The sequence below is a fragment of the Symphalangus syndactylus genome, chromosome 2, assembly GCF_028878055.3.
Source record: "Symphalangus syndactylus isolate Jambi chromosome 2, NHGRI_mSymSyn1-v2.1_pri, whole genome shotgun sequence".
Taxonomy (NCBI): Eukaryota; Metazoa; Chordata; class Mammalia; order Primates; family Hylobatidae; genus Symphalangus; species Symphalangus syndactylus.
In genome coordinates this window covers 34,194,645-34,214,700 of record NC_072424.2, presented here as the reverse complement: position 1 = coordinate 34,214,700, position 20,056 = coordinate 34,194,645, and the positions used below count along the sequence as shown (strand labels likewise).

The following is a 20,056-nucleotide window of genomic DNA, read 5'->3' as shown; positions in this document are numbered from 1 at the left end:
TACTGTTTTTAACACTTCCTCTGTTATAGCAGTTTAAGGTGATACAAGTATTAGTAATTGTATTATGTTTTCTCTCATTTCTTAAAAAAGCAATTCATATAATTGAAAAGTCTTTTCTTAAATATGTTTTTCCTCAGGAAGCTTGTTTCCAAAGTATTGTCAAGCCATATAGCAGTTTTATACTCAAAAATAGATATAAGTATACTTTTTTTTGTCCGTTGCTCTATTAATTTTATATAAAGCCAGAAGTCAAATAGATAATTCACAACGTGCAGCCTCCAGCAGAAAAACATGAGACTTCTTTGAGCATGAAACATAAGAGAGAGGCTTTTGGACATCAGGATAAAAACTATCCTCCTATGAAACACAATTTCATTTTTAGCATAGCTGGTTACATTTTATTTAGTCCCTGTTGATGGAGAATTGGTTGGATTCTTTTCATCCTTAATTTTTGTGTGCATGGAAGTTATATTTTGGAGACATTACCTAAACTGTCTTTCTATTTTTATCCTGCAATTCATTTGCTATCCCTCCACCTCCTCAATATTTCCCCAATAGAAATGAGCCCCTAAGATATAATCCTTTGTTTTTATAAAACCATATCTGCTTAGGATAGCCAAGGCAGGGAAGAGGAAAATCTGGCTGACACTGCACTCAAGCAGATATAAATCACTTTGCTGCTGTTCCACGGTTTCGACTTAAGTTAGATTAAAAGAAAATTGTCTCTGTGTTGGTGTTAGTGAACAGTTCTGTTGACGAAAATGTTGTAGGCATGTTAATGCAGGATTTGCTTCTGAAGATGTAGCTTCCGAGCCCCACAGCTTATAAAATCCGTTTGAATCTCTAGCTCATTTGCAATGATTATAGCAATTGTTGCGTATGCGAAGCCTGCCAAATGGCAAACAGGCATTAAAATATTTATCCACCACCTGTGAACAAGACTTCCCAAGGCTCTCAGAAAAAAAATTATGCTCACTGTGTTATTCATTAGAAGGCATCATTTTCTTCAACCGTTTAACATTCATTATATTTGAGTGCATTAGTGCTTTCATCGGGAATAAAGAACAATTTCTACAAAGACAAAAAACTCAGGGTTGCTGTTATCTTCCCAGGAGGTTTGTGGGGCCCCCTGTGTGTATATCCAAGTATTGTAATCAGATTAAAAAGCATTAACCAGCTCATTCCATCCCTTTCAGATACTGAATGAGAGAGCTGCAAAGGAACTCGAGCAATTTCAGATGAGAAATGCTAAACTTCAGCAAGAGAATGAACAGCACAGTTTGGTCTGTGAGCAGCTATCCCAGGAAAACCAACAGAAGGCGTTGGAGCTCAAAGTAAACACCAAGTCACATGTCTGTTCTCTAGCTCTTTCTTCCTAACACAGGTTTGCCTTGGCAATTGGAGCCCTTGGTTGGATAGCCTGTGTTGGCTCTACTGAGTACCTTGACACATCAGAGGCAGGTGCAAGCCTATAGTGATTGCTTTAGGCCCGGAAGCAGAGTTTGATGACTTCCATTCTTGTAAAATTGCAAACCTGATTATTGATCATATGGTTATGCAAATGGTTTCCAAAGTGAGCTCAGATGTCTATCTCTGTAACTAGCTTTGCAAGAAACAAGTTGCTCAAATCTAGAAATCCATTCATACGTGTGAACAGCAAAAAATTCAGATTATAGTTACTACTTGTTGGAGAAGGTGGGATGGAATGGCTGGGAGAGAGACTGATACTACCTAGGGTTTACTTACAGGATTGTGGAATCATGATCTGCACTTCTGTCCAAGGTATATTTTGAGACAGATTTCCTATTCGTCTCCTTGCTCTCATTGAAGAGTGCTTGCAAATTAAGTTTAGATAACAGTTTATACTCTGATATATATTGTATGCCTACCTGCTTAACAGAGCAGTTTTATGTTTCTCACTTTAATTCTGAAAAAAATCCATATTCCCTACTCTGGTTATGTTAGAATACTGGATGTAAAAAGAGTGGCCTAGCAAGAATAATACACAGATTTGGGCAGAGAACCGTAACATTTTTGTATCACAATCTCTTTTGAGAATCTGGTGGTAATATACACATGCACACACTTATTTGCATATCTTACATCTTGTGTTGCATGCATCCCAGAAATAGGAGAGGTTTCCAGGATTTTTCTGAAGTCTAACTGTGGGGTCTGGATTAATAACTACTGAATTAGAACATCTTAGAACTGGAGAGCCCTTAACATTGACTAATTTGAACCCTATAGGGTCTGAGGGTCTGACGCTGAAAAACTTTTAAAACAGCCCAGAATGGGTAGACTTGAAACCATTCTTTTTGAGAATGCAATAAGTTAAAGAAGAGATGAGATGACTACTTAAGTCAAAATAATGTATTAGCCCCTAAGGTAAAATTAAAGGAAAAAGACTCATGCCATTAATTCTTTCCCTTGATAACATGAATGGGGCATTTTGAAAGATGGACTATTTCTGTTATCAGATCATGAGCCTAATGGGACTCAGCCTCTAGCAATAATCTGAGTTTAACATGAACAGCTAATTTCAGTCTCTTCATTGTTATGAGCTGAGATAATTGCTAACCTTTGTTTGCAAAAGAATCCCAGCTGCTTTTCCAGTCACTTCTAATGGCAAAATTTAAAAAAAGTGAATTTAATTAAAATTTCCAAAATCTGGAAAGCTTGAAGTCTTTAGACAAAAATCGGGTGCTTTTCTTTGCTAGGATTATTTTTGGGGACTGTTTGCCATTTTATAGACTGCCTATTCATACTATGAAATATCTGGTCCACTTATCCACATGCATACCTACAGACTAACATACTTTGAGGAAGGAGGACCCCTTCTCTAGTGTATATAATTGACCTACAATGGCCCAGTGAGTCCAAAAGAGTGTTTGAATATTTTATAGTGTGTTAATAACCATCTGAGAGAGATCACTTCATAAGTTCATGAAAATTGCTAATCAAATACTGTATACAAAATTCACATATTTTTGATACATACAACTTAGCGTTCTTATTTGATTCTACAGTTAAATGGTTCATTTTCATGCTGCTGATAAAGACATACCCAAGACTGGGCAATTTACAAAAGAGATTTAAATGGACTTACAGTTCCACATGGCTGGGGAGGCCTCACAATCATGGTGGAAGGCAAGGAGGAACAAATCACATCTTATGTGGGTGGCAGCAGGCAAAGGGAGAGAACTTGTGTAGGGGAACTCCTCTTTTTAAAACCATTAGATCTCATGAGATTTAGTTTATATCATGAGAATAGCATGGGAAAGACCTGCCCCCATGATTCAATTACCTCCCATCAGGTTCCTCCCACAACACATGGGAATTCAAGATGAGATTTGGGTGGGAACACAGCAAAACCGTTTCAGATGGTAATTTGAAACAAAATTTTTCAGTCTTTTTATTTGTAGTTTATAAAAATATAAAACATAACCACATATTTTACTCAGTGGACAGTTTTTCAATTTCTCTCAAAACCAAATTGTGTGTGCTTGATTTAATCTCACAGAACAACTTTAAAATGCCATGGGAAGAATTTCCTTTTATTGGTTCTGAGTTTACCATCATCCAGTTCCCGGCTCTTCATTTACAAAGTGTCTCATTAATTCTTTCTCACTAATTACAGGCCAAAGAGGAAGAAGTCCATCAAATGCACCTTGACATCGGGAAGCTCAACAAAATCAGAGAACAAATCCATAAGAAATTGCACCACACTGAAGATCAAAAGGCGGAAGTCGAACAGCACAAAGAAACCCTAAAAAATCAGATTGTGGGATTAGAGAGAGGTAAACCATTTTGTGCTTTTATTCATTTAGAAACATTTTATTGGTGACTGATGTTATCTTGTAACCCAGGGCTCCATGTTTACAAACACAACCCATGCCAAATGAAATCAGTAAAACAACACTCACACTGGTAAACAGTCAATATGGCGTGAGGTGGGGGACATCATTTTGAACACCTTAAACTCTTACCTTAAACAATTCTTCCGCAGGTTCCATTGGCAAAAATGACAATCCAGCCTGAAGTATTGCTCAGTATTTGTCCATGGAGTAAATAGCATCTAAACTCTTATGTCTGAGGTTCACATGACCTGCTTTAGTTCTTCTTTTCCACAGAAGATAGTGGATATCATTAGAATGAATATCCTTCATTAGCAGTATCTGGGACAATATTGCACTAAGAATCAGTGGAACAAAATGAATGGCTTCTAACATCTTCTCTCTGTCAGTACTTTGCCATGTGATGAACCCCTGTCTTACTCAGTTATAACCGACCTGTGAAGGGAAAATTTAAGTGCCACAGGGAGGTACAGAGAAATCAGTAAGGACACAAACCCTGGAGTCAGAGCTGCCTGGGTTTAGATCCCATCTCCCCACATCTGGTGGTTGGGGGTGAAATAAGTGAACACAGAGCACTTGTGGGCACTGCCTGGCACACACAGTAAGTGCTAATTACATTCCATCCATCATCATCCATATATATTCTTGTTTTCTGAATAAAAAATATAATTAAAATACAGTATACTTGTCAAATTTGGTGCAGCAGAAACAGCTCTGAACTTGGAGACAAAGAACCTGGGTATGAATTCTGACTCCACTGAAGTATGTGAGACAGGAACATCTGTGTCCCGTTGACTTTACCCAGGTGGCTGTAATTTGTCAATCACTAAATGAGACAACATACATAAAAGCACAAAAGCATACATTCCTCACTAAAAGGTACAATCTAAATCTCTGGATAGAATTATTAGAAATATTTGTCACTAGTGAGACTCTTGTCTGAAAAAAAAAAATTAAGGCAGAGTGTGGTGTCTCATGCCTGTAATCTCAGCACTTTAGGAGGCTGAGGCAGGCAGATCACCTGAGGTCAGGAGTTCAAGATCAGCCTGGCCAACATGGTAAAACCCTGTCTCTACTAAAAATACAAAAATTAGCTGGGCATGGTAGCGGGTGCCTGTAATCCCAGCTACTTGGGAGGCTGAGGCAGGAGAATCGCTTGAACCTGGGAGGCGGAGGTTGCAGTGAGCTGAGATTGTGCCACTGCACTCCAGCCTGGGTGACAGAGTGAGACTCTGTTTCAAAAAATAAAAAAGAAAAAGAGAGAGAGAGAAAAAAGAAATATTTATCACTTAGGTCTTTGTAGATATTTTTCCTTCTAAGACGTCAAGAAAGAATGTTTTATTGAGATGCAGTTGCAGCTTATCTCAGCAGTTTCTCTGTTCATCCATTCAATAAATCAAACCCAGACTATGGGCAGGCATTATTCTAGGTGCTGGGTGCATGGAGGACTCTGCCCTCAGGATACCTACAGTCTAGTGTGAGTTTTCAATCTAATACTTTCTGTGACAGAAATGAAGAAAAATGGAACTTTAAGAGCATTTTTTGTAACTGGCTGATTATCAAAACACTTCCATATTTAAATTTCTATGTTTTTGTTTGCAATAGTTCTAAGCTTTGGAAAAAAAAGTTTTACCCATTTGGCGTTGAGCCCAACCCTTCATCCTTAAATCATGTATACAAAGTTATCATTCTCTCTCTTTTGACTACTTTATAGGTATCATCAATATCATTATTTCTTCTTAGGGATCACGTCCTTTTGATGTGTTCAACCAAAAAGTGGCACTGGGCATAACGGTTAGAAGCATGGGTCTCTCTCCTACATGTTATGATTTTCTACCACAGAAACCAAGAAATAAACTGAAAAACTACCAGAACTAACAAGAAAGGTTAATAGAGTTCAGTAGGGTGGCAGGTTATAAAATAAATATGTAGATATCAATAGCTTTTTTTCATACCAAAAAAATCAGAGTATATAATGGAAAAAATTCTCCTCACAATAGCAACTAAAGTAATAAAATATCTGTGAATAAAGTTACGAAGATATCTGCAAGATCTATATATTAAAAAAGCCACAAAATTCTATTGAGGGATATAAAGGAAGACTTGAAAGATGGAGAGATATATCAAGTTCCTGGATGAGGAAACTCAATAGGATAAAAATATAAATCTGTCCAAGTTAATTTATACATTTAATTTTTCCAAAAAAATTTCAGTGAGTTGGGACCTGGCATGGTGGCTTACACCTATAATCCCAGCACTTTGGGAGGCTGAGACAGAAGGATCACTTAAGGCTAGGGGTTCAAGGCCAGTCACTTAAGGCTAGGGGTTCAAGGCCAGTCTAGGCAATATATTGAGATAGTATCTCTTCAAAAAAAAAATTGCCAGGTGTGGTGGCATGCTCCTGCACACCTGTAGTGGCACATGCCTATAGTCCCAGCTACTTGGGAGGCTGAGGCAGGAGGATCACTTGAGTCCAGGAGGTCAAGGTTGCAGTGAGCTATGATTGCACATACTGCACTCCAGCCTGGGTGACAGAGCAAGTCTCTTTAAAATTCAGTAAGTTATGTTGTATGGGACTCAAAAATTGATTCTAGAGTTTCTCCAGAATAACAAACATATGAAAATAGAAATGAAATAGAATAGAAATGAAATAGAATTGAAAATTGAAATGAAATCTGGGAAATAAGGGAAGATTTGCCTTCCTAGATGTTTAAATGTATAAATCTTCAATAATCAAATTGTATAGTGATGATGTCCAGATAAACAGATCAATGAAAATGATTGGAAAGGCCAGAAAAGACTCTAGCTTATCATCTAAGGTAAGGTGTTGTTTCATACCAGTGTGCGGTATGGATTATTAAGAAAATAATGGCATGACAATAAGCTTCTGTTTTTGGGGAAAAAGTCAATACCAAATGTTGAAACCATAAAGCCAAGATTGAGAGATTAAATGAAATAAAAGTTAAAATTTTCTATATTCTGTATTCTCTATAAATGAAGGCAAATCGACTAAAAGAATGTCAGAGCTCTTTATTATATGTAAAGGGCTTCTTTTAAAAATCCACAAAATGGTCGGGAGTGGTGGCTCATGCCTATAATCCCAGCACTTTAGGAGGCTTTGGTGCGTGGATTGCTTGAGCCCAGGAGTCTGAGACCAGCCTGGGCAATATGGCAAAACCCCATCTCTACCAGAAGAAAAAAAGAAAGAAAGATAAAAATTAGCTGGGCATGGTGGCACACGCCTGTAGTCCCAATACTCAGGGGGCTGAGAGGCAGAGCTTGCAGTGAGCTGTAGTTGCACCACTGCACTCCAGCCTGGGTGACAGAGCAAGACCCTGTCTCAGAAAAAAAAAAAAAAAAATCCAGAAAGGATAAACATATTATGAGAGAAATTGGCAAACGGCAAATTGGGCAATTTGAAAAACAGAAATACAAATAAATCATCATTAAACATGAAGAAGTAGTAAACTTCACTACTAAGCAAAGAAATGCAAATTAAATACTGACATATTGGTTTTTAAACATCTATCAGACTGTCAAAGATCAAAGAGAATGATGATATCCAGCGGTGGTTTGGGTGTGGATTTAAATTGCTATTAATTTTCTAGAGAGAAATTTGGCAGTAGGAGAGAAATGTCTTTTAAAAATCCCCTTTGATCCAGGACTTCCTCTTCTACACGAAAAATATGAATAAGAACTTTCACAGGATTATTGCTTATAACTGCAAAAAAAAAAAAAAAAGAAAAAGAAGCAACTTAAATGTTAAAATGAGGGATTGGCTAAATAAATTATGTATTTTCACACAGCGAAAAACCATGGAGTTATTAAAAATTCGGATGCTGATGCACATTTATAGTATGGAAAGGCATTCTGTGCTTGTTAATTATAAAAGCAAGCTACAAAATAGTATACTATGTGTACAATGACCTTCTGTCTTGGGGGAAAAACTCAACACCAAATGTTGAAACCATAAAACCAAGATTGAGAGATTAAACATAAAAATTAAAAGTAAAAATTTTCTATATTCTGTATTCTCTATACAGAATATAGAGTGTACTATATACTTAGTGTACTATGATTCCCTTTTGGGGTGTATGTTTATTTACAAATATATATATAAATATATATATTTATAAATATATAAAAAATATATATTTATAAATATATATAAATATATTTATATACACACGTATATTTACATAAGAATAAGCTGGGAAAAAGACATATTAAAATACTAAGTAGATTCTGGTTGATTTAAATTTTTTCACTTCCGTTTATCTGAATTTCTAATTTCGTTCTGTATTTCTATTTACTTGTGTAATAAAAAACATGTAAAAACAGCAAGGGGCCAGGTGCAGTAGCTCATGCCTGTCTGTAATCCCAGCAGTTTGGGAGGTTGAGACAGGCAGATCACCTGAGATCGGGAGTTCGAGACCAGCCTGGCCAACATGGTGAAACCCAGTGTTGTCGAAATAATCAAACTCTGTAAAATATTTTAAGAGATTTATTCTGGGGCACATGTGACTGACAATGGCCCGTAACACAGACCTCAGGAGGTCCTGAGAACATGTGCCCAAAGTGGTCGGGGTACAGCTTGGTTTTATATATTTTAGAAAGGCACGAGACATCAATCAAATACATTTAAGAAATACATTGGTTTGGTTCAGAAAAGCAGGACAATTCAAACCGGGGGGTGGGCGGGGTGGGGGGGCTTCCATGCTATAGGTAAATTTAAACATTTTCTGATTGACAGTTGGTTGAGTTTATCTGAAGACCTGGGATCAATAGAAAGGAAATGCTCAGGTTTAGATAAACGATTGTGGAGACCAAGTTTTATTGTGCAGAGGAAGCTCTCAGATAGCAGACTTCAGAGACAGCAGGTTATAAAATGTTTCTTATTGGACCTAAAAGGGGACCTGGCTTTTTGTTGATTATCTCCTGGATCTGGAAAGGAAGGAAGGGAAAAGGGGATTCTCTATAGAATGTGGATTTTTCCCACAAGAGACTTTGCAGGGCAATTTCAAGGTATGGCAAGGAAATACATTTTGGGGTTAAATATTTCGATTTTCTTCCTTGTTATGCCAGAGTCAGATTGGAAAGTAAGTCACGATATACAGGGTTAAATAAAACCCATCAGATGAGAATTTATGTTTTGTAGGGCATGACTCCCCAGACCTCTTAGATAGGAATTTGGGCAAGATAAAAATAATCAGAGCTAGTCCTCACCTGTCTCTACTAAAAATACAAAAAATAATTAGCCGGGCATAGTGGTGCTGCACCTGTAGTCCCAGCTGCTCGAGAGGCTGAGGCAGGAAAATCCCTTGAACCTGGGAGGTGGAGGTTGCAGAGCTGAGATTGCACCACTGCACTCCAGCCTGGGCGACAGAGCAAAGCTCCGTCTCAAAAAAAAAAAAAAAAAGGAAAAAGAGCAAGGACATTTTGGCGTTATAGAAATCTTAGCCCTGTCACCTGTTGGCTTCAGACTTTTGGCAAATGGATTAATCTCTGCAAGCCTCAGTTTCCATCTCTTTAGTGAGAGAGGGAGACCTACCTCACTTGGTTATACCAAAGATCACATACACTCGGCTAATAGTAGTTTTATAGCTAGAGACAAACATGTAAAGCAGTTTTTGTATCACTTCGGCTTTTGTAGATTCTCTTAGGTCGACTCTACATTTATTATTATTTTTTCTCCCTGGGGACTTAGAGGTGGAGGCTTCAAAGAAACAAGCAGAACTTGATAGAAAGGCAATGGACGAGCTTCTGAGAGAAAGGGACATACTAAACAAGGTGAGTGTGTTACAGTCACACTGGTAAATAAATGTCTTTCTTCAGCACTGTAATATCTGGCTATAACCAGTTGGATGGGAAAAGAAAACTCCGAGGCAAACAAAAGTGGATTAGAATATATAATAGTGCTTAATTTTCCTCTAAGCAGCTGCCTACAGTCTACCATTCACTGGCCATGAATTGCAATTGCATTATCACCTGAGAACACAAAAAGACTTTGGAGAATTAGCATATAAGCCAGGAGGGGATTTCAGGGTGTTTTGTGGATTCTGTTTTCATTGCTGGTGTGCTATTTGGCATCCTAAGCAGTTGATCAACACCTCTGAATTTAATATCTATAATCGACAACTTGCTAATCCAAAAATTACAAGTGAGTGCTAATTGAATTTTAACTCTGAGGTGTTAGGTGTAGGAATGGCAGGGCTAAGCTTTCTTCCACCTTTTCAGGGTTGCTGTAGGTTTCGGTTTTTGTTTTCTGTCCTTATCTTGTCTGACCTTCCAGCTCAGTGTGGTCCAAAGCTAAGGGAGGGGTTATGGCAGCTTGAAGGCAGAGCTCTGAAGATTCTCCATTAAATGTAGGACCCCTCCTTTTTCCTATCCCACTTCCTGAAGAGTTTTTCCATTGAAAGTCACTTTTAGGAGATTAACTACAGGGATTTAGGGTAAATTTTCCTGCTCAAGGATTTCTTCCAGGAAGGAAGAAGCCACAGGCCAGGTGTGGATGGCTGGGGGTTTGTGGGGGATGGTGGCAGGGTGCTTCTACAACAGCCGCGGCCAAGACAGTTTCATCTCATTAAAGCAGAAACGGTCTACATTTGTTCATTCTGACTTTCATTATTTCTTTAGGTTTCCCAGAATTGAACGAATGTTGACAAAATACACTATACTTTAGCCTAAAATAGACTGTTCAGGGAATCTCAGGAACTGATAGATTAGATCTTCACATGTTAAGCACTTTTAAAGAAAATCATTGAAGTGTTTTTATTCCTTGGACAATCTTGGAAATTGCTTTTTTATCCTATACATTTGTACATATAAACAATAATGTTGAATTTAGATTTTTAAATTTATATTCAACACACATTTAATCTGTTTATATTTTATATGTACTAATAAACAACCAATAGGTTTTCTGCCATGATAAGACATGTAGTGCAATAGTAATTTTACATTTATTTGTTGATTTGATTAATGTCAATTCTTCCTTTAGGGCGGGGTCTACTTTTGTATTTTTTATTTCCTGGCCTTTGTATTCTTAGTGCCTAGCACAGCACCCGACTCTGCAGGTATGCAATGAACTTCAACTGATAATACATTCTTTCCTCATTAACTCAGTTGAAATGCCACCTTCATCCAAAGAATGAGTGACATGGTTTTGACAGGTAGCAACATGAATATATTTTGATTCTTTTAGTGTCATGTGGAAGTGGCTTTATCTTTTATAGAACAAATGTTTAACCCAATACTTGAAAAAAAAGTTGACCTTTTCTGTTTTCTACATTGTCACCCAACCAACATTTAATAGGCATTTTACCTGAGTATTGTCCAGCAGTTTTCAGACCTATCTGCAGTTCTGTGTTGGTTAGAGATTTGAGAAGGAACTCTAAAGTGCCTCATGGAACTCAAGGATACAGCTGGGCCTCAGGAACCCGTTGGAAACTGGCCTGGCATTCTTGGGATGAAAGCATCTCTCTCTGCCAGTTGACTTCCTGCTGAGTTTTTGCTCCATTCTTCTTTCAGTGAAGATTGTCACTGTCTCTTTCTGTTTTCCAGTCCATATGACAAAAAATGGCTGTCACCAATAGCTCCCAAGGTTATATCTTCTACTGAGTCGCAAAAATCTAAAGGCCCTATTTCAAAAGTCCTGGGGAAGTGTCATTTGATCCATTCAGTTGCGGTTAAAGAGGTGAACCCTTTTGCATGAGCATGGCTGCCAGATTGCACTGCTACTTACTCTGTGTTTCAGGGGAACTTGGGCAGCCAACCCAAGGTGTTTCCTTTTTCAGCATCAGAAATCTCCAGTGCAGCTTAAAAAAAAAAAAAAAAAAAAAAAAAAAAAGGAGGTGCCTGGGTCCTATCCCAGACCCACTGAATCAGAAACTTTGGAGTTGGAACACGAGCATCTGTATTTTTAAAAAAAACTGGGTTAATTGTTTTTGTTGTGGTTAAATACACACAACACAAAATTTACCATTAGTGACATTTAGTACATTCACAATGTTGGGCAACCGTCACCACAATCTAGTTTCACAATCTCGTCCCCCCAGAAGAAACCCTGTACCTATTCAGCAGCCACTCTCTATCCCCCCCTCCTCCCACCCCTGGCAACTACGAATCTGCTTTCAGTTTTTATGGATCTGACTGTCCTGGATATTTATATAAATGGGATCATACACTATGTGAACTTTAGTGTCTGGCATGTTTCATTCAGAACAGTGTTTTCAAAGTTCATCCATTGTTGTAGCATGCATCGGTACTTCATTCCTTTTTATGGCTGAAGGCTATTCCACTGTGTGGATATACTATATTTTGCTTATCTGTTTATCAGTTGATGAACATTTGGGTTGTGTCTATCTTTTGGCTTTTGTGAATTATTTTACTATAAATACTCATGTACAAGTTTTTGCTTTCATTTGTTTTGGGTATATATCCAGGAGTGAAATGATTGGGTCATATGTTAATTCTAGGTATCTGCGTTTTTATTAAGCTGCTTTTTATCTTCCTTTGTAATCAAAGCCCATGTTATATGATTAGGTTCAGTTCTAACCTCATGAGATAAAGGCTAGAACTAGACTAGAGGTTAAAGGCATGGACTCTGGGGTTAGCCAGCCATAGATACACATCTTTGCTCTGCCACTTCCCCGTTGTATGAACTTGTGGGCAAGTAGCTTAACTCTTCAGTCTCAGTTTCCTACCTCTAAAATGGGGCAATATGGTGCCCATTTCTTAGGGACATCGTGGTTGCTTAGTGTATTTATATGTGTGTTTAAAGTGCCTTGTGCAAAATTAGCATAACAAACTCTTAATAAGCTGTAGAGAACATGATCATTTTTATTCATCCAAAAGACAAGCTATGTAATTATGCTAGAGATGAGGCAGAGGGTAAACTTAACCCCAAATCCTCAAACATTATGAGTAATGGGACTGCTTTGTGCCTTTATTTTTAGAACATGCTTAAGGCGGTCAATGCGACCCAGAAGCAGACAGACTTGGTAAAGCTCCATGAACAAGCCAAGAGGAACCTGGAGGGAGAAATCCAGAACTACAAAGATGAGGCTCAGAAGCAGAGAAAGATCATCTTTCATCTGGAAAAGGAGCGTGACCGGTACATCAGCCAAGCCAGTGACCTTACGCAAAAGGTAGCTGCTCAGTGATGCTGTGGGTGGAGCAGAGGCACGTTCCTTCCTCCGCATTTCTGATGGTCACAAACTGTTGCAAAGAGAATTTATTCAGATTTCTGCTTGTAATTTGTGTGAAGATTTGGGAGGAATGATGTGGACGAAATATAAGCTGTTTCCGAGCTGATCCTGGGCCACATTGTGAAAAGGACAATGTTTATGCTCGGTGCTCTCTCATTTCTACTTTCCAGGGCCCTCTTCCAACTTCTGGGTTCTCCCTCTTCTCTGTTGCCCTGCTGTGCAGCATCCCTGGGCTGGCACCAGGGCTGCCAGCATCATCTCTCAACTCTCCAGTCTCTGCACCCACCCACCATCTGTCACTGAAACTTTTGTCTCCTCAGGGAAAGGACTCCAACTTGATGTTAGGAGAAAAGCATCTAATTAAATGACCACAAGTTAAGATGTGAGTGACTACTGCATCTGCTAGGTGTGTCAATATTCAAAGAACATTTTTTATTCTAAAACGATTGTGAACTCCTGCAATCTCAGCACTTGGGAAGCTGAGGCAGGATGATTGCTTGAGGCTGGGAGCTCACAAGCAGCCTGGGCAACATGTCGAGACCCTGTCTCTACCAACATAAAATAAAATACAATAAAAAGGAAAAAAACTATTGTGAGCTGGGCGCGATGGCTCACATCTGTAATCCCAGCACTCTGGGAGGCCAAAGGCGGGTGGATAGCTTGAGGCCAGGAGTTTGAGACTAGCCTGGACAGCATGGTGAAACCCTGTCTCTACAAAAAATACAAAAATTAGTCAGGCATGGTGGTGTGCTCCTATGGTCCCAACTACTTGGAGGGCTGAGGTGGGAGGAACGCTTGAGGCCGGGAGGTGGAGGCTACAGTGAGCTGTGGTTGCAGCACTGCACTCCAGCCTGGGCAACAGAGTGAGACCCTGTCTCAAAACAAACAAACAAACAAACAAACAAACAAACAAACACCAATGGAGGAAATCCACACATTGGGGAGCTGAGTTCTAGATCTCTGCTTCTTATAAACTGTTTAGGAGAGGGAAGGCTCGAGGATATATGTCTCCAAGAATGGCTTTGGAGATTTGGATTTCATTTTAGTCAGCTGTCTTAGTGCATTGCCTGCATTAAGCATGAGTGGTTAAAATAGTACTCTCTTTAATGCATTCATAGATGGCACAGAGCAGTGGTCTAGGAATGGGGTGAGAGGCTGGGAAATGGAGAAAAGTTTTAGTTATGAGGCTGATAAGAAAGTTTGGGAGAAAAGGCTTATTTAATCACCCTTTCTCCCCCTAGCAAGATGTGATCTATTATGCAAGGTAAGCCCTCTCTTCCATCTCCTCAATGAAATTCAGGTTACATTCTGTAGTGCTTACCAATGCTCCTGCATGCTTAAATTTTTTTTTTTTTTGGAGTGAAATGTCAAAGAAGGTGACAAGGGGACAGCCAATATTTGTATTACAGAAATAAAGTGGGAAACAAGCTTTACTAATAGGAAGTCAGCTTCTTCCCACTTAGACTAAATCAATGCCTTGCAGACGCTTTGGGAAGGGCCACTGGAGGAGCGCAGTGCCTTGGCTTTGTCTAACTCTGCAGGACAGTGATCCCCAATGGATTCTCACACCCCTAATTGGGAGCCATTGGAGCAGAGCATATTTCTCTTCTGACTTAACCATCTTAGAAGCTCCGGCGATTGATTTACTGACTCTGAGGACTCGTTGTCAGTTTAGGCCCTGGTATTATCGAGCTTGGACTTGCACGTTAGCTTCTGTATTCATCAGTTTACACTGCACAAATAACCTTCAAACCTTAGTGGTTCGCAGCAATAAAGATCTATGTTTTGCTCATATAACTGGCCTTTGCAGGTCAGCTGCATCCCTGCTTTTTGTCCTCTTCTTTCCAGGCTGACTCTGTCAGGATGCCCTGGCCTCTGGACAAAGGGAAATGGTGAAACAGTGGACCCTCAGGGTGCTTCCGAGCCTCTGCTGACAAGGGAAGGGCACAGATCCTACCCACTCATATTCCACTGGCCAAGCAAGTCACAGGGCTGTGCCGGACATCCTAGGCAGGAGTGTGGTCCTCCTTAGGGAAGGGCCCTGTAGGGTGAGGCAGCAAATACATTTGAACATAAAATGTCATCTGTTGCAGCCTCCAGTTTCTTCTTCCTGATAAGCAATTTCTCTCCATTCCGAGGTGCCATCACACCACCATCAGAGCTAACTCTTAAAAATTCCAGTGTGGTTTTATTATTACTCTGGATATAAACCTCTGTCACCTCTCCCTGGGGCAGGGCTTCCTAACACTTTTCACATCACAGCATATGTAAAAAATTACATGTTGATATGGTTTAGCTCTGTGTCTCCACCCAAATCTCGTCTTGAATTGTAATCCCCATATGTCGAGGGAGGGAGGTGATTGGATCATGGAGGAGTTTTCCCCAAGCTGTTCTCCTGATGGTGAGTGAGTTCTCATGTGAACTGTTGGTTTTATAAGTGTTTAGAAGTTCCTCCTTCATTCTTTTCTTTCCTGGTGACTTGTGAAGAAGATGCCTGCTTCCCCATCCACCATGATTGTAAGTTTCCTGAGGCTTCCCTAGCCAGTGGAACTGGGAGTCAATTAAACCTCTTTTCTTTATGAATTACCCAGTCACAGGGAAGTTTTTTGTAGCAGTATGAAAATGTACTAATACACATGTCAGTGGCACATGGGAATAAGGAGATGAGGCTGTTTAGGGCTGGAGGAACCAATCCAGGGATGCCAGCTGCCCAGGTCCCACCTGGCCATCCTGTGGGTATAGTAAAATCAATATTTTAGCACATATCTGAAACCCATGCAAGGCACAGCAGTTGGGATACTCTGCATTAATGGGATAGAGTCCAAGCTCTTTGTTCTCTGTGGAAAGTTCTGTACTTTCTCTGCATGGCATATTCCTATTCACCCTTCAAGACCTAACTCAAATGCTCAGTTCAAGCTTCCTCTGATTCCTTATGGGCAGAGCTTGTCACTTCGTACTTTTATGGATTTGTTAATGTCTCTGGAATGATGATTATCAACCTATAGTGTAATTATTTATTTGCATATTTGTTTTATCCACTTTATAGTGAGTTTTGGGGGCAAGGACTTTATTTCATTCATTTCTTTATTTCTAGCATCCTGGCACATGAGAGACACCAAAAAAGTATTTGTTAAACAAATGGATAGATGATAAGTGGTAAAAAGAATGCTGCCACTGATTTTAATATACAATTGTATATTTTTCTTGGCTTCCTTGTAAAAGAGAGATTCGGATACCAAGTTTTGTTGTTAATTGTTTTCACAAGTTCTGATATTTAACCGCGCATAATGTCTTACCTGAATAATTTAAACACAAGTTCTTAAAATATTGCCTATCACCCACAATTTTTCTGTGTCTTGCTTAACCCCTGTCAGCATATATCAGTTGCTATGCAACTTGTGCATCTCTGGACTTCTTAAGGAGATGTATGTCTCTTTGTCCCCTTCTCATATTTCTTTCTTTCTTTACTGTCCAACACACACACACACACACACACACACTCATTCTCACAAACAAAAAGCTCCCTTATGTGCGTTCTATTTGTATGGTATTGAGAAATAATATCAAAGGCTGGGGAAGATGTCATGAAACTGACATTTTCATCTACTTCTAAAGTGAGTATACATTGTTCCAAGTTTATCTTTTTGACCCAGAATTTTCCTTTTTAAGAAAAAACTGAATCTAATGAAAAATAAGAAATGGAGAGATTTATAGGAAAGAATATTTTTTCAAAACATAATTTATAATAATTAGAACTAGGAATCAGCCCCCCCCAAGGTTAAATAAATCATGTTACATTTATTTGACATAGTGTTATGTAGCTGTTAAAATCATGTGTTTGCAAATTATTTTTAAAGATGGGAATATGTTTCTAATATGAATCTGAGAAAGACAATGCAAAATTATTTGTAGAGTTTGTCTCCAGTTTTGTCTGTGTGCATACAAAAAGGACTGGAGACATACCTAATTTGGCTCCTCCAATGTCACTAAAGAATATTAGAAATTGGGAGGTGGACTGGGACTTGGCATGTCACTGTGTTTCTTGCTGTTGATTTGAAAGTAGATCTGCCACCACCCTAGGGTACTAAGAGTTGGGCAAAGGTAAACCCCTTCACCTTAATGGCATTGTTCTTAGGTTGTGGTAAATCCTGTCTTGCTCAAGAATGAATAAAGAAAAATGCAGCCTAATGGAGCCTATGGGAAAACATGCCTGAGAACCAAAGAAAGAGAATGGCTTCTAGAAGCCCCAAGGTAAAGGTCTGGCTCTGAAAATGCTTCTATGGCAAGAACTTTAGGTTGAACCCTTTGAAATTGCCTTTTTGTGGTAAATAAGAAACAATTGACTATCAGCAATTTCATAAGGTTCTTAACCTAATAGAAGAAAATGCAGAGAAAAGGTTTGGCTCCCTTCAAAGAGTGTAAGTATGTAAAACCTGGTGCCAAGTTTCCCCTTGTGGGAGGAACAGTCTTTGTTTAGCAAAATACCTTGATATTTGCCTTGGTTTGAAAGGTGAGGCTCCATGAACCAGAGTGAAACAGTCATGTGAGAAAAGTAACAGGAAGTGGGAAAGGAGGAGTGGGTGGTGAGCAGGAAATGGGGAGTAGATGGGGAAGAATGGGAGAGGAGGGCACACAACGTCAGCATCAAGGCAGTAGGCTGGGCGCTGCTGGAAGTGAGGAGTTCCCTGAGACAGGAATGATGGAGGAATTGCAGAAAACAGTGATGTCCAATATTTGATGTTAAGTTCCTCAAACCTCCGGTGGCAAATCTGCTACATCAACCCTGCATTGTGATTGCACTTTGGAGGCACAGGCGTGGGGTGGTGAGGATGTGAGGTGACACATCCCAGAAAAAGGACAGTATGTGCAAGAGACAAGATGCACCTGAGAATCTAGAATGCTATGGCAACAGCAAACCAGAGCCACAGCCAGTAGAAGAAATGCAATTCCTCCAAGAATTCATGGAGATATTAGAGGGTTCGGGGGCTTCGCAGCACACGGATGGAAAGTCTAGATTTGTTGTTGTTGTAAAGGACAAGGTGACCCCAGTAGAATACAGGACTATCACCTGAGTTATAAATCCAACATGGTGTTACGTCTAGGAAAAAGCAAAGATGAAATAAAAAGGAAGAGTTGGACAAAATAAGGATCAATTGTATAAAAACTAAAAAAAAAAAAAAAAAAAAGGCAGATTTAAAATCCACACCAAAGTTAGTAAAGAACAGAATTGATTGTTGTGGAAAATGGAATCAGGCCAGGTGTGGTGGCTCATGCCTGTAATCTTAGCACTTTGGGAGGCTGAGGCAGGAGGATCCCTTGAGGCCAGGAGTTCAAGACCACCCTGGGCAACATGGGAGACCTGGTCTCTACAAAAATGATCATAGAGAAGATAAGAGAGAAGAGGGCAGAGAATAGAAACCAGCCTGCAGATAGTTGGTTTCTGATTATGGAAATGAGCCGCTAGTCAAGGATGTAGTGGGAAAATATTTTCTGGAGATGAAGAAAGAACTGTACAGGCTGACCATGTTCCAGGCAAAATCAGTGACAGGAGACTCTCATAGACTTGCCCTAGGGGAAAGTGCTTTTGTGTATGTGTTTCATCTACAATAATGGAGAAAAATTCTCTGTGAGAATTTAGGCAAGAAGAAAAAGCAGATAGATGCCTAGTTACTTGTTTTTGTTTTAATAGGAAAATGAGTGGAAGGAACCATATTAACATATTAATAGTGGTTATCTTTGGGTGATAAGGATACAAATTGTTTTAATTTGTTCCTTTTTTGCTTTTGCTTTTTCTTTTTTTCTTTTCTTTTCTTTTCCTTTCTTTTTTTTTTTTTTTAGCTATTCTAAAATGGATGGGCTGGGCATGGTGGCTCATGCCTGTAATCCCAACACTTTGGGAGGCTGAGGTGGGTGGATCACCTGAGGTCAGGAGTTCAAGTCCAGCCTGGCCAACATGGTGAAACGTTGTTTCTACCAAAAATACAAAAATTAGCTGGGTGTGGTGGTGGGCACCTGTAATCCCAGCTACTTGGGAGGCTGAGGCAGGCGAATCGCTTGAACCTGGGAGGTGAGGTTGCAGTGAGCTGAGATCACGCCATTGCACTCCAGCTTGGGTGACAAGAGTGAAATACCATCTCAAAAATAAATAAATGAATAAATAAATAAATAAAAGAAAAAGTAAAATGGATATGTATTATTTTAGTATCCTGATTTAAAAAATAAACACTATTAATAACCTTGCCTTTCCTTCGGGGACCAAATAAAATTCCACCTTTCCCAAGAAGCTTTATTAAAAGTGATCTCTAATTCCTCTGTACTTGGCTCCCCTCTGGCAGTTGAGGAGGACTGTGTGCACGTAACTGTTATTTACATATGTCTGCCTCATTCTACACACTGGCTTCTTGGGGGTGACCCTTATTCAATTTTGAGTTCTTCATATTACTTATTTACTAAGTAAATACTCAAATATTTTTTGAACTAAGAATGAATGGAAAGCATAATTGGACATCTGAGTTAGCTAGTCAGAGGCTCACTTTTAAGTATCTGTGTCAAGTTATTTTCTAATAATATATTTACTTATGACAATCGGTCTGCCCTTCCTTTAAATTCATGTGAAACATGTTACCATGATGGACGATTTTATGTGAATTATCATTGGCATTTTTAGCTGTAAGTGACTTCCAGGTCTGGTCTCTTCCTTCTGAGCTGCAAAACAGAATCAACATTTGCCTTCTTGTTCTTTCTTGCTTAGAGAAAGAAAAGTGAACTCGAAGATGCTAAACTCCTACATTATATTGTATTCATTTAGCTTGGCATTTGCCAGTGAGAAAGAAGATCCGCTTTTGTGCCTGAACTGGATGGCTCAGAATCCCAAACCTTTTCCTATGTGTTTATCTCTGTCAACACTTGCAATAATAATAGTGCATGATAAATAGCCACAACATCTCAGTGGGATACAAAAACAAGCACTTATTTCTTATTCACACACCTGCA

The 20,056-nt window shown here is 39.2% G+C and overlaps 1 protein-coding gene across 1 annotated transcript in view; it reads left to right on the top strand.

Moving 5' to 3' along the window:
- Window positions 1–20,056, top strand: part of CFAP58 (cilia and flagella associated protein 58) — a 102,993-nt gene that overhangs the window by 15,281 nt on the left and 67,656 nt on the right. The window contains exons 6-9 of the mRNA XM_055249910.2: window positions 1,197–1,334; window positions 3,638–3,797; window positions 9,562–9,644; window positions 12,812–13,003. Coding sequence (XP_055105885.2) covers window positions 1,197–1,334; window positions 3,638–3,797; window positions 9,562–9,644; window positions 12,812–13,003 — 573 coding nt within the window. The remainder of the gene's footprint in view (window positions 1–1,196; window positions 1,335–3,637; window positions 3,798–9,561; window positions 9,645–12,811; window positions 13,004–20,056) is intronic.